The sequence below is a fragment of the Oryzias latipes genome, chromosome 3 (assembly GCF_002234675.1).
Source record: "Oryzias latipes chromosome 3, ASM223467v1".
Classification (NCBI taxonomy): Eukaryota; Metazoa; Chordata; class Actinopteri; order Beloniformes; family Adrianichthyidae; genus Oryzias; species Oryzias latipes.
This window is the reverse complement of record NC_019861.2, coordinates 11189518-11204917: the sequence shown is the minus strand read 5'-3', so window position 1 is coordinate 11204917 and position 15400 is coordinate 11189518. Positions and strand designations below refer to the sequence as shown.

The 15400-nt window shown below is 41.9% G+C and overlaps 1 protein-coding gene across 1 annotated transcript in view; it reads left to right on the top strand.

Moving 5' to 3' along the window:
* The window catches only part of znf609 (zinc finger protein 609), a 100677-nt gene that overhangs the window by 68037 nt on the left and 17240 nt on the right, over positions 1-15400 (top strand). Inside the window, exon 3 of the mRNA XM_004066872.3 lies at positions 5321-5546. Coding sequence (XP_004066920.2) covers positions 5321-5546 — 226 coding nt within the window. The remainder of the gene's footprint in view (positions 1-5320; positions 5547-15400) is intronic.

Below are 15400 nucleotides of genomic sequence, written 5' to 3'. Positions count from 1 at the left end.
CAGAAGGGTATGGTAGTAGCGGCGTCACGACAACCGCATCACCGCACGTTTTTTTTTTTTTTTTTTTTTTAAAGTTCTGCATATGGTGCGTGAACTATAATAAACACATAAAACATATTCATCTTTGCTGATAATTTACTTTTTCTGCTAGTCCTGTCTTCAGACTTCAAGGGCTTCTGGGGGAAACCTTTTATTACTGTTCTCCTTCACTCCCTACGCCGGGTCTCTTACTCCCTCTTGCGCTGCTCCCGGCTAATCGCGACACTGCGCCCCCTGCTGGTTCATCACAGCGGTGATCAAAAATCCCACACCGTCAGAGCTCTACATGGTGGAGGTCTCAAAAGAAGTCGATACCTTGCAAAGATTTGCCACCTATAAGTGAATCAGTCACCAAGTACTTTTTATACGACGAACAAAAGTTTCATCTAGTATATCACAGCAAATAACCCGTGGATGATGTAATAAAAATACAATCAAATAAACAAGTAAAATTCATGTTTACTTTAAGAAATATTCCGTTCCTTTTGGAGAATTGTTTTCATATTCATGTTTCATGTTGTTCACAGTCGATAGTGCTTTCTTTTTTCTAGTTGTTATTGATGTGGTGACAAAGAACATCTTAAGGTTGTCTGCAATATGGTTACCGGTACATTTCTGCATAAATAATACGTTTTGGGTGTAAAACATTAAACTAACTACTGTATTATGTGTATTCAGTTAAAAAAATAAAGATTGTTTAAGTCTTCTACCAAATCAAAAAACAGTGTTGATACTAAATCAAGATGCTTTACTTTCTTGGTTTTTTTTTATAGTATAGCAATCAAATAAGAATAATACACAAAAACAATACAATCATCAGTTATACATTCATACAATGACAAATCAAACTTAGGATAATTAGACATATTAACAACAATAGCCGCGGTTACATGGGCAGAATATATTGATCGGATCAATGGTCGGGTTAAAATTCACCCGTGCACATGGGCACAGAAAACCTTTTTCCGATTAGAACAAACGTTCCCATGGCTCACACTCTCGTTCGGAATGAATCATTTGGGCATGCGCAGTAGTGTAAAAATCACCCGGATGCGGATATAGGTCCCGTTGTAAACAAACCGCTTCCACAGACATTTATGCAGCAGCTCGGTAACATACGAGACGATCTTCCAAACGTGCTTTTATTAATGTCATGAATATTATGAATTGCCTGTTCGCTCATCGTTATATTTAATCTGTGTGGTCAGTGCTTTTTTTGTGGAAGAATTAAGCTGGACGAAAGCTTAGGACAGACTAACACGGGCTAACATCATTAGCCTGATGGATGGACACAAAATCCAGGACCGTGCGAGAAACGCAGCAATCTGCAGCTTTCTAAGGACTGAGCGACATTTATTTCTGCTCTGAAAGTTCACACAGACCGCCCCAAAGCCACTCTGTGAGCTAGCGGCCCGAGCTCTGTTCGAACACGGTTCCTCCTGAGTCCTGCAGCCGCTAACCCAGAGCGACGGGACGGCTCGCAGTCTGAATTCTCCCACACATAAGAAAACAACAAAACGCACACGTAAAAAAGCCCCCCCCCCCCCCCCCCCCCCGACACAAAATTATTAATCCAGCTGCTCTGCTCACTCGGGTGCCAGTGGACCGAGTGAGCGTCAGGGGGCACGAAGCGGTCCTCCTCCGAATCTCCCCCGTGAGGGGTGTAAGAGAGGGGAGAGCCAGCGGGGCGAGAGCGGAGCGGCGCTTTTCACGGGGCGTCCGCAGAGCAGCTGGTCGGTCCCGTATGCGCTCCAAAGCTTTCTCTCAGCGAAACACCGTCTATGCGTGACGTAAACCAGAGCAGCAGTGACACACGATCGGAATGACCGTTTACATGCTCCACGATCGGATAAACGATCGGTATAACCCACCTATCTCGATCGGAAAGAAATTCTGATCCGAATGAGTCTGATCGGGGCAGAGTATTCCGAACGGCGCGTTTACATGACGCATTTTCTTTCCGATCAGGCGTTCATTCCGATTACTTTTGCCCATGTAAACGCGGCTAATGACTATGACCCTTCAGGGGCTCCTCCTCAAAAATTTTTGAAAGTTGTGTAATAGACAACCTGTCACAGGAAAACAGTTTGGGGGAAATCATATTTGTCAACAGTAATGGAGTAAAAGTTGAGTACTTAAACCCCTGTCTCTACTGCTTTCAAATCAGTTGCTGCCTGGGAAATGCATATACAGTCCTACTTTTCAAGATTTTCCTGGGGTAGGACTCCCAGACCCCTCTCTCAGTCAATGCCTCATGCATTTGGCACTCAACTGTAGCAGCCTACTTTCTCATCATCAGCCTCCTACATGAAAATTTTTGAGGCTCCTAAAATGACATACATGTATGTCACCTACTTCACCCTCACTTTACCTGTTGCTTGCAGTACTGCACCTGAACTTTCACTTCACAGGCTTAATGAGCAAATAGCAGTCTACGATTTTGCTATTTTCCCATTTTTTGTCTGCAGACAGCCTGTATCTAGGGGTATGTCTGAATTCCTTCACTACTCACTACAAAGTGCACTACACAGTGTGTTCTCCATTTTCTACTAGAAATTCAGGCAGCTCTAGAAAATTTCTAGTGCTGTCTGAATCTATAATTCAAAATTGAGTGCCCTAGAAATTTCCCAGAAGTCTGCAAAATAACCAGTGTGCATCGATTCTCTCAAGATTGGCAAATATAAACTACAATGCATTGCAAAAACTTTATTTAAATGTATTTTCTTGATAAACCATCGTTTCCATCATTTGAACACAGTGTTTTCATAAATAGTTGCAATAAAACGCTCCAATCAATGAAATCTTTTCACTTTGTGAAATCGGTGACGTCAAATTCGCCTTTCAAGAAAAAAAAAGTAGTGAGGATGGTGTCCGAATTGCTTTTGGAAAATCCAGGAAAGTCCTGCCCTTTTATAGTTTTTTAGTAGTTAGGAATTAAGATGGGAATTCGGAAATAGCCCATCTGTAATGTATGTGGTAACTTAGGAATTCAATTTGTCCTTATAGTTTAACTGCTTAATTTTGCTAAAGTACTTTCTTGTCTATTTTTCACTCTTCTTCAACTTCTTTGTAAAATAAAGTGAAACAGTGATACTATAGTATTAATAAAAATAATGGATTGGATTTATCTGCGCCTTTTCTTGGTTAGAAACAAACAGACGTTGTAAAAGGAAATCCTGTTTACATTTTTTTTTTACTGTTATGCTATCCTCACTCACACAGTTTTCTAGTTGTGCCTCTGAGCTCTTTTTTTTTTTAATCAATGCTGCTTGAATAGTTTTGTTGTGCAATGGTTCCACTGGTTATCCTTTTGTACCATTGTGCTGAGTAGTAACAGAGGTTGGAGCGCTCTACTACTGCTCAAGTCAAAATGGCGAAACAGGATTTTTCACAACGATTCATCTGTCAATCAACCAATTGTGAGTTCCCATTACCTCCTGTGCAAGAAAGCAGAATCTTGGCGCTGTTGCATGTCCCTTTGGTCTGTCTAAATTGCTAAAAGGCAAAAGTAGAGGTTCAACAGCAGATCTTTTTATTTTCTCTCCCCAGTATAGCCCTACCGCTGTGTGGAAACCACTTGTGTGAGGGGGTTTATTGTGCGGTCTTCTCTTTAGACGTCTGTGTCTCTATGAGGTCCAGGAACAGCGTGTGGTGACAGCTCGGGTTATTACCAGTCCTGTCTCATTCACTCAGCTGGCCTGAAGCTTGGCCTCGACCGCGTCAGAATGTGACACATGCTGATTACGATGTCATTAGCCCTCACCCTCCTCCGCTACAACCGTTATTTGTTCTTCCTCTGAGCACAGGAGGAAGTGGAGCGTCTACAGAGATGCCCGTAAACCATGAAGCCATCTTTAACGACAAACCCTGAGCTCATTTGACATTTTCTGGAGACGATCAAATCAAACTCAAATCTCCCTTCTGTATCGTCTAGAAATTTAGTGTTCAAACTTGGAATGATCTTAAAGCGTTGTTGGTTTTTTTAATTGTTTAAAATGATTGTGTTTATCAGCAGTAAAGGCCCAGTGCTTGGTTATAACCTTGTTTTTCTGGATGTACATGATTTGTGCCAGCATTTACTGGTTAGATTTCTGTGCTGATGGCTCTGCAGAGCTGTTATGATGCTGTGCTCGTACACTTTTCTGAAGTGTTTGCTCATCAGCACTACATTAATCATGCAAACCTGCCCTTAAGCAGCCTGCAAGGTCATTATTTTGTACTCAGTGTTGGTAAGGTTTGCCCACATCACCACGTCAGCTGTTTGATTCTGCACCAAAGTGGTGGATCCAGATTTAAATGGACTTAATGCTGTAAATGTATATATTTTTTACAACACTGTCCGCATTTGGGAACAGTGAAAAGATTAAAATTATTTAAAGGTTATGCAGGCTTATAATGTAATGTGTCAGTTCTTGTTTAGTCATCGAAGTCTAATTGGATCCACCATTGGCAGCACCAAGTGGTTTATACCCAATTAATAAATGTGTTGTTGGCCGCAGCATGGAATTCTTCCCGCCGCTCGGTGATAATGATTCGGGCCGCTTTAATGTTGACTGCCTTAATAGAGAGCACCAACCAAGACTGGTGCTACTGGGGCCTCTGAATCACCATCAGTCTTCCTCTCTGTCTCTTTTACCTCCTACACATTTTTGTGCCTCCAGTTCTCTGCTGCTCGTCCCCTCATTTGCTCCCATCGCCTCCCTACCTCGCTGTCCTTTTCATTTTCCTTCTCCGCATGGACCCGGCGAGTCCTCACTGCTGTCACAGTCTGTCAGAACAGGTGAAATCAATTACTGACCCACAGCAGCCCTGCTCCCTTACCACAACTAGCTCTTTAATTGAGAGAATTAATGAGTGATCAGTCTGTGGGATGATTTCGTGTCATGAATCTGGCTTTGCCGTGTGCGAGAGAGGAGCGCTGAGGGGCTGTTGACATTCCCTGCATATCTAATTCTGTCCTTCCACATAGGCAGTGGAGGCAGTTAAAACTCTCCCTCTGCCAGCACAGCCTACTTATCACCTCAAAGGTTGAGGAGAAAGGTTGAAGAAAGCCACATCACCGCACTAACAGCTGCATTGCTCCGTCTCTGCTGAGGATAGTTTTCAAGGACCACTGAAAGGCCAGAATGTCTCTGATGTATTCAGCGCCTCCTCTCATTGTGGCATCTGTTGGCTGAATTCCAGCATCAGCTCTGTGTTTATACGGATCCTCTGAAGTGTCTTGTGTATTTCCTTCTGTGTTAACCTCCTCCTTTTTTTTTTTCTCTCTCTCCCTCCACAGATGGAATCTCCTGTCTCCACGCCAGCTCCTCCTCCCCTCCACCTCCTGTCCACAGTAGGCAGCAGTGAAATTGCCTCACCGTGTGAGCAGATAATGGTGCGCACACGCTCAGTAGCGGTGAACACATCTGACGTGGCCCTGGCGACCGAACCTGAGTGCTTAGGGCCATGTGAGCCCGGCACAAGTGTCAATCTTGAAGGCATCGTATGGCAAGAAACTGAAGATGGTAAGAGAAGTAGTTTAATGTGTTGTTGGGGAGCTGGATTAAGGCAAACAGGGAGGCATTATTTTTAACATGGGGAATTTTAGATGTTTAGTTTAGGAATAATAAGTCCAGTTTATGGATTAAACATAGAGAATTGCTACTTAATAAAGCCTTTTTTGTTACTACTATACTTATTTTGCTTGGTGAAATACTATTAAATCCATTCAGATTGTCTCAGGAAATGCTAACAGTTCCATGCTTTAAATGCACACATGCTGCATAATGTTGCCAGGATAGTAGTAGTTGGCAGTTAGTTCTGAAGTGGCTTTGTTGCTGTGAGTTTGGGCTATATAAATAAAATTGAATTGAATTGAATTTGATTCATGCTTATTTTTGTGGCAGATATAGTGGAGTATAAGGTCGCAGGCATGTTCCACTCCGTTACGACTAAAAACAATGCTGTTCTTTGCAAATCTGCAAGTTGGTGAAATGTTTGGACCGTCTCCTGCAGTGCAGTTTGAATCACATCTGAGGCATCTGTTTGTTTTTCTCTGCGGTCGAACCTTTAGCTTATTTCACTTGAAAAATGCATCACTGGATGTGAAAAAGGACTCCTGTTTTTCTGAGAAATGATACCAACAGCAGATCATCAAAGCAGCTCTGGCTCAGTCCCTCTGCAGGCATGCTGAGTACCAATCGCCCACACATCCACAGTGCTGGGTCCTCGCCTCACCGACATTCCCAAAGCCCCCCCCCCCCCCATCCCCCCGTTTTTGATTTTCCCATCAGCTCTGAGCTGGATCTGTTTGCCTCCCCCTCTTTTCCTCTCAGTCGCAGCTCTTTTCTGTTACCAGGCATCCAGCCTGTCACCTCTTGCCTCTGTTTCCAGGCAAACTGAGAGAGTGAGTACATGGTAAGGGGCAGAGGCAGGGGGGCTTGGAGGGCTGGTTTGGGATAGACAAGGCCACGTCTGTTAGTGACACAAACATGGCTTTAGAGCCAACAGCAGTACTATGCTGTGCTCCCCTTCTTTTCTGCCTCCCACAGAGGGATTGAGCCTCGCTTTGCCCAGGCCTGCTAGCTCTGTCCATCCACGTCTGTCCTCTGCCTGCACTCACACTCTCAGAGCTGCTATTTTGGCTAAAACAGACAGTGGTTTGGTCTGGCGGACCTTTGTTTTCCTCTAAATCGGCTCTGTCTTGCTCAAAGGGGAGGGAGGGGCTTTTGAGTAGTTAAAGAAAGTGGTGAGGTGGAGAGAAGGGGGGGCGGGCACTCTGCAGGTGTAGCACACAGGTTGTTATGGCTGTCAAAGCTGCAGTGTGATGATATTACAACTGAGCTGTCTTTGAAAAAGAACACAAGTTATTTCCATTTCAGATTCTCTTTGAAATCCAGGATGACGAGCAGTTGTTGAAGCTAAATTTAGCTTCAAACTGGATGTTGGTGCTCTCTCGAGGTGAACAACAGGCATAAAAAGACCCAAGCTGGTTTAGCAAAAGATGGGAGGCAGTCCTGAGGAGCAGCTTCTGCTTAGAAGGAAGAAACAGTCACTGCAGTAGCTGGAGTTGGAAAAAACATGTCCAGCTGATTATGTACTGTAATTAGGAGAGCAGATCTCTGCCAAAATAGTCCATTCACACAATTTAACATCCGTTTTAGTTTTTACACTTCCATTTTTAAACCGGTTTATGAAATTCAAATTCAAATCGTGAAGCTTTTGTAACTAAAACAATCAACTCCAACATAAAAAATAACAACATAAACTGCAAACATCGATGCGTATCAATTTAATAATTGATACTTCGTATTTAAAAAGAGATTAACTTAATAAATTAGTATAAACCCACCTGTATTTGTAATGTGTCCACCGCTTGTGACTGCAGGATTACTTATCTAAGTCGCACTTCATTTTACTTAACCCTTTAACACAGAGATGTGCTGGCAACACCAAAGATAACACACACTATTTGACAAACCGAACTCTCAATTTGTGGCCACTGTGACTTATACTCTGAAGCGACTGAAACACACAATATATTAAATGCGTAAGCCGGTGAAGAATTACAGTAGTCAAAAGAATGTAAACACATGGGCTAACCCTCTGGTGTAAAAGGGCTAAAGTTGATACAAAACTCTTGACATTTTCCATGGCATTGATCTGCACTGATGTTCCCCTTCAGCTTAAACTGATGAGATAACATATGTTTTATGTGCTTTCATCTTTCTTGGTCTTTAAAAACAAAATGTGTTGGAAAGATGAGATATCATCATACTAGCATAGTTACGATGTTGAGTCAAATGTTCACATGCCAATAAAGTGAAGCAGTCCCTGTCCTCGTCTAAGAATAACCAACACAAGTTGATGAACACGTCTCTTATTTCAAGTTTACATACTGCTACATAAAAACAGAGAGGAGCTCTTTGAGTAGTAAATTATCTCCAATATATGCGGCCGTGCAGGATCCTAAAAGACTCTAAAGCTGGTTTTGATAGAAGTGAACTTGTTCCTGTTTACATTAAGTCATCATGTCACTTTTTGTAAACCCTTGTGCTATCTTAGGCACTTTAACATTGGAAGTTGGGTCATCTAGACCCACTAGACAGTGCTCTGAACCTTTTTTCTTCAATGATTTGTGATCTTCACTGGTGTCCATGGATAACATGAAATCTCTCCACCTTTATCCACCTTTGTCATGGTAGGGAGAACATGACAATGTAAGGGTGGGGTCATCTAAGATAGCACAAGGGTTAAAGAACATGTGCATGTCAAAATGCAAAAAAAAAAACCGCACATACAAGAAGGACTAGGAAAGACTAGCAATGACCCAAAGACTTAGCAGAGGGGCTCTGATTAGCAGTGAAATGAAAAAGTCCCCACCTCTCCTAATGACAAAGCTCATACAGAGCCGTTTAGGCTTTTAAGCACCGTGTGCAGATATCATTTAGCCTGCCAGCCAGCAGCTGCTCCATCACCTCCGCCTTTCGCCTTGTGGGAGCAAATGAACTACAGGCTCCCGGTAATTGTCTGAATGCTAGAGAGACAGACAAATGAGAGGGAATCAGGCACACAAAACAAAAGCAATGGCTGTCCGTTGGTCAAAACTGACAAGAATCATATCCTGTAGGATAAATACCCATTTCCTGTCATGTAGACGGTGAGAACAGATGCGGCCACACCTGGACAGGATTTAAATGGAAGCTTTTAAATGATCTAGAAGGCATTATTTATGGATTAGTATACCTTTCAAGAAACACAATTTAATGGATTTACACAAAAAAGATGGCTGACAGAAATCGGGCTCGTCACATTGTAAATCAGGCGTGTAAAAGCCCCAGCAAAAGGTTGGGGAGGGGCGCAGCGAGGGGTATTTTAAGGCTGAACACTGATACCTATTCCCTCTGTGCACGCGAGGCAGTGGCAGCTCCCGTGGTCGTGTCGTCACGGCGACAGGCTAACCCCTCCCAGGCTTACTATGCTGATACCTTCAAATGCCAACTCCGAAATGCAGCAGAGGTTTATTGCACTTGAAACGGAGCCCAGAATGCCTTGGCTCCTGCCCCAGGGCAGAGGGAACAGAGGGGGCCCTTTTCGCCAAACACTGCAACTCTGTGCCAGTGACACACACGTTCACACATGCTGACCCTTAATTTCACAGCATGCTATTCCTCAAGCAGGTTCCACAGCTCCTCAAAGACCCACTCCGATGAAAATCGTGTTTCTCACATGTTCTTGTGGCATTTATCTGACGATGGAGGACATATATAAAGAAGGGGTGTAACGATTAACTGATTAATGGATTTTTCCAACCAGATTGATCTGTCTGAGGCAAGTTGTTAGTCAAATCGAATCAAATTGACCTATACTGTTATTAAATCATTTCAAAATTAAATATATGGATAATATTCAATCTTGAGGTACGGTAGATTTATTTGACTAGAAACGTAAAAACAACCAAGTGCATCACAGCGGACAAGCAGACATGTGATGTCAGCAAAAACTAATAAATCTGTCATTCCAGGCCAATGTGTGGAAAACACTTTCCATTTAGCAAAGACATGTGACCATACAGTGTGCTAGAATGTTCTAATGTTCCCTTTGGGTTATTTGGATGTGGAAAAACAACCTGAATTATTTAAACTAAAATGAGAATGGATTTGACATTAAATCTTCTTTGCTTGTTTGTTTGTACACATTTTTAATTTACACTTGATTATCTTGCAAAAATAGAAGGAATGTGGAACACTTCACCTGCACTGTTCAGTACCAGCTATTTATCTCTGATGTCCTGGATCGATTTTAGGTCAGTAAATCTGATCGAATTGGATCGTATAAAATGAACCAATATCGACTATGAATCGTATCGTTCAACCACAAACTATGAAATGCATCGAATCGTTGTTAAAATAAATCATTACACCCCTAATAAAAAGCCAAGTAAGCTTAAAATTGCATTTCTTTATTTAAATCGTGAATTAGGAGCAGATGAAAAAATGCAGTTAGAAAGAAATTTATTTTTACTTTAAAAATATACTGGGCGGGTCACAAGCTCCAATTGCTGGTCATCTTTGTTGCACTGGTAATGTTAGGTTGGAGTCCCATGACAAAATAATCATGGATTTCTGTTCTGCGTGTTCGTTGTGTCATGAATTTTTCCTAATAAGATCACTGCGGTGATGCAGTCTGCGGTGCAACTGCAAGACTCTAAAGCTTCTTCCTAAAAAAACAAGTCTGTGAGGAACATTAGAGTTCCTTCTCCCTGTCTTCTGTTTCTTTGAGCCTGTCAGGGAGTTGAGAAAGGGTGAACTGTATAAAATAAGCACTTGGCTCTATAACTCACTTACCACCTCTGCTCCTTTGCTCTTGTGAGGAGCACCTGCCGGTGCCCCCTATTGAAATGTTTTTACAGGGGGAGAGCGGGGGCCGCTCTCTGAACTTTGTGCAGGAGCTGTCCTTGAAATTAAATGGAGTATTGTCTGGAGGCCTGTAGCTGTCCACCAGGCCAACGCGCCAGACGCAGATGGAGGGGGAAAAATCAATCACTGTTAACTGGGGGGGGGGGGACAAATCCAAAAGAAAACGGCAAAAGTGAAACCTCTCTGTTCACCTCTTACCCTGAAGTTTATCACCAAACAGTTACTTTTCTGCAGTGCTTGTCAAGCTTATCTTTAATCTCACTGCAAGACTGGGGTGGTGGCCAGTTATCAAGGAAACAAAAGAACAGCGCTCCCATGCAGGTAAAGGGTTAAAGTAATTGCTTCATGTGGTAACGGGTTACTTTTACTGATGGGTGTCTTTGTTTAATGCTTATTTAGTTGTACTGTGATGTCAATAATATCGTCAAGAAAGATCCTAAATCTCCAAAGAGACATTCTTATTGATTGAAAGCAGCATTTTTACTCCTTAAATAAAAAAAAAGCCTTCTCTAATGAGTGTCAGGGTTGGATTTTGATTGTAGACCACACAGACTTGGCTTTAGAAAAGGACTACAGGTCCACCAAGACTACATATAAGCCAAATGTTTATCTTTTGACCAACAAGCTGCTTTCCTCTCCACCCCACATCTGCCACAGCGAGAATAAACATGTACAGATTTTTCTGTTGTTGTGGGCGAAGCTGCTGCGTGCAGCTGATAATGTTGAACGAAGCGGAAAGCATACTAATGGTTTCTTGGTGTGCCTCGGTGGTTTCAGAGGATTGACCTTCTCATAGGCTGTTATTCTTCTCCAAAACTTCTCATGAAGCAAAATCCAGCCTGTAATTTTTACATTCAGCTGCTTTAATGCTTTCCAAGTGTTTCATAGAATCACCCACCTTATCTTTGTTCTTGAAAGATGTGTATTATTTGTTCTTCTCTCAGCTCTGACCCAAGTCTGTCATTTTGGGGACTTGTAGAAGGTGGATCTAGTAAATATTCTCACTTGCGGCATTTTTACTGATAGTATGATGAATTCCAGGAGAAGCTATAATAACATAGTAAATGTGCAGTTGGGAAATCACCATAACATTACGGAAAGATCTTGTTACAACATCAGGGATGTGTTTCAGTTATGACCGAAAAGTGATGATGTGAAATCCTTAATAGAATCCGTGTAAAGTATAAAATCCTCAGTTCTTCAATGAGCTTGATGGGCATTTCCTAACAACTGTAAGCCTTGTTTATGTTTCTCCTGTAAACCAGCTTGTCTTTAGACAGGTGTGGGTTTAAGTAATGTCAAAACTAGCCAAGACGGCAGCAAACATAAAGCTACGTTCCAAACGCAATTTGCGTGACAGGGGCCGTCCAGTTTCTATCGAAATATCAATCAGGCACTCCGCTTTGCCCGTGATGTGTTGAGGATGTGATCAGCGGGTGGAGTCCAAAACAAACATGGAGGAGAATCTGATCCTTTTCCTCCTGAACTTTAGGATTTTTTTTATAACATAAAGAAAAGAATAAAAGGGTCCTGTAAAAATCATTCATTTATTTTCTTCGTTTGTCCCTTTCGGGGTCACGGGGCTGCCGGAGCCTATCCCGGCCACTTGTGGGCGAAGGCAGGGGACACCCTGGACAGGTCGCCAGTCTGTCACAGGGTCACACATATCACACACCCATGCACACTCACATTTACACCTCTGGACAATTTGGAGTGACCAATTAACCTATGAAGCATGTTTTTGAATGGTGGGAGGAAGCCGGAGACCCCGGAGAGAACCCACGCATGGACGGGGAGAACATGCAAACTCCACACAGAAAGGTCCCCCATTGATTTTCTGGTTCAGTTCCCCCAGCCGGGACTTGAACTAGGGGCCTTCTTGCTGTGAGGCAAGAGTGCTAACCACTGCTCCACCGTGCAGCCTGGTCCTATAATTGTATTCTTATTTTCCTTTTTTTCCTCTTGGTACTATTGCAGGGCAGCAAGTTGTCAAACTGGCCACAAAAAGGCAGAAGTACCTCTAAAAGAGTCCATTATTTGGATACAGCTCTTTTTTTTGCGGAATCCGTTTTTTAAGGACTTTTCCCTTACCGCGAAGGGAGATCTAAGGGCAGGGATGTCCAGTTTAGTTTGGTCAGTTTGTTAGTTCAATTTAGTATATTCACGAACCTTTTGATTTTATGTTTTACTTTTTGAATTACCTTTACAAATCCCATTGAGACAGCTGTTGTTGTGAATTTGGGTTATACAAATAAAATTGAATTGAAAATTGAATTTTAGCTGGGAGAGTGTAAATAATCTCATGAACCCAGACATAGTGACATGCTTACCAATACCTTTGCAGAGCTCTCCAAAATGATCTGTGTCGTCCATGTATCGACTATAAATGAGATAATACAGTCAATGCTTCCATGAAGCGATGAGGAAAAAGACTTTGTACAGTAGATCCTCCGTCAAGGGAGCGTCAAAGTTATAAACACATTTTTGAACAAGTGTTAAGCAGTGAATTTGACGTGTATCAAATAACAAATTGTTTGGTGGGAACGTAGCAGGAGCATCAAAACAGGCTTAAAATCTGTCCTATTGTTTTATCAGCTGTACAGCTCTTTGAACGTAGATTGGATAAAGTTGCCATGTAACACTGTCAGGAAATCACCAAGTACGTTATAAAATATGTAAAAAAAGAGAAAGTTATTACCAAAAAATAACTATTCTGTTGTGTTGAAGTACAGTATAGTGATTGCATCTTATGTCTTTTATGGTGTGATTATGTTTGAGTTTTTAAGGCCGTTGTCCAAAAAAACCTAATGATCCAATAACTTTCCAGTCAATTTTAGGTGTTTGAATTTAGAGTAAAGGTTTATAGGATATCTTTAAGTGTGACTCTCTGCATCCGCATTTTGTAAAGGTAGCAGCTTAAGCAAAGAAACACATAAAAATAATAGATTACTTTTGTAGATTTGTGTTTGCCTTATTTCATCTTTCCAGGACAAATTTTTCAGGACACTGTTATGAGATATTTGTCCTACTCCTTTGTCATCAAGGTACCATTATAATTTAAGACCAACATGGAACACAGGTGTTTTTAAACTGGAGCGAAGCATTCCCTTGGGTAATGGAAGATGCTGCTAGGCCTCCACTATGTAACCTTCATGTCCAGTCATTTACTCATACAGTTAGTTCAGAATTGCTGTCTGCGCAGCAGTTAAAATAAAGGTCAGACCGCAGACTTTGTACTTGACAGTGACATAACCAGACAAGCTGCTCGACTTTGTTTTATCCACCACAAGTGCAGAATAACACGGTTAAAATGGAAACATACTCAGCACTTGAGTGCTGGAACGCTTCATTTGTCAGGGTTACAGTCAACGCTAACGGCAGTAGCCCGCTATCTTTTATCTTCTGGGATGAATACTGACAAGATTTTTTTTTAGATTGTTCATACTGTCCTCTGCTTTTACAGCATACTGGAAGCAAAAGGAAAGAGTAGTCGTAAGTGTTGATTTTGGTAATTGTTCATGAAAGGGGAAAATGAACAGTTACCAATCATTAGTAATTTTTCATTGTTGGTCACATCACATTTTATTGAGAAGAATCTTTTATTTTTAAAGGCATCAAATTGGTTTGACATTCAGTAGAAACCATTGAAGCCTTGTGGGTTCTTGCTGTGAACCCCCACAGATATGTTAGTCCCACTGCAGTTTAATAAAATGTGTAGAGTATGTGTAAGTAGAGAGGGGTGAGGAAGGGTTAAATGCAGTCACACAGGCAGCAAACACCACATTAATATCGCCATTTTTCTTTTCAAATTCTTTTGTTCAGAACATTGCAAAAATACACTGGTAATGTAGAAAATTACAACTATTTCTTAAGAAGTCTTGAAGACACTTGAAACTACATTTTAACTATCAGTGAACCTCAAAGAAATACACTAGGCTCCATTGTCATACATCTGTGAGATGATAAAGTCTTAGTCACAACTGCCCTTATGGGTAGATACAGGCTGTCTGCAGGCGAAAAAATAAGCAAACCTGTACGGTACACTCAGGAGGCCTGCAGGAAATATCAACGTCGTAGACCACTTGGTGAGACCGTAGATAAAAAATGTTCATGCAGGCTTGTCGTACAGATTTTGTATTAGTTTAAAACGGCCAAAACCCTGCAGACTGTGCAAGGGGGGCCTGTTAGTGCTGTTCAAGGTAAGGCATGAGTGTATCCTTCTTGAGGTGGCTTTACGAGCCTCAAAGGAACCGCAAGACTCACCTGCGCTACCCTTAAGATGCAGCCGCTCCCGAGTACAAGCCACCACGGCCCTGGACGACCCAAAAACTTGCAGTACCCCGTACAGGTCAACCCCTCACACATGTGCATATGACTAAGGATTAAGCAGCATCATTAGACATCCTAAACAATATATACCCTCCACACTCAAAAATACTGCATCAATTGTCAAGAGTGTAAAGATGTGAGCTGGTCACTGAGGTTTTGTTTTGGGTCCCCTCTCAGCAATTTGTGTTTTATTGAGTTTGGCCTCTGACCTCGAGAACAGTATGTTCCAACTTCCCAGAACTCCCCACCTCCTTGTCTTCAACCATGCCCCCAGCTGTAAACATGTGTTACGACTTAGCTAGCAACAAACAGTCACAATAATAATAACTAGGTAACCCCTAACCATTGTCTTGATTAATGCCAATCTACAAAATAGAGAGAAGTAGAAAAGACAGGAGGATTAAAAATAAATGTGAATAAAAAGGCAGGCATACCCAATGACAGAAGTCAGGAGAGACTAAACTCTTCCCTAATGGATTAAGCTGGTTGACCAAGTCAGTTTCCATTAGGGGTGTGTATTGGCAAGAGTCTGGCGATACAATACGTATCTCGATTCGCGCCCCGCGATACGATACGTATCCCGATATTTTACCGAAACATATTTTCTTTTTCTTTTTTTAAATGTGACTTTT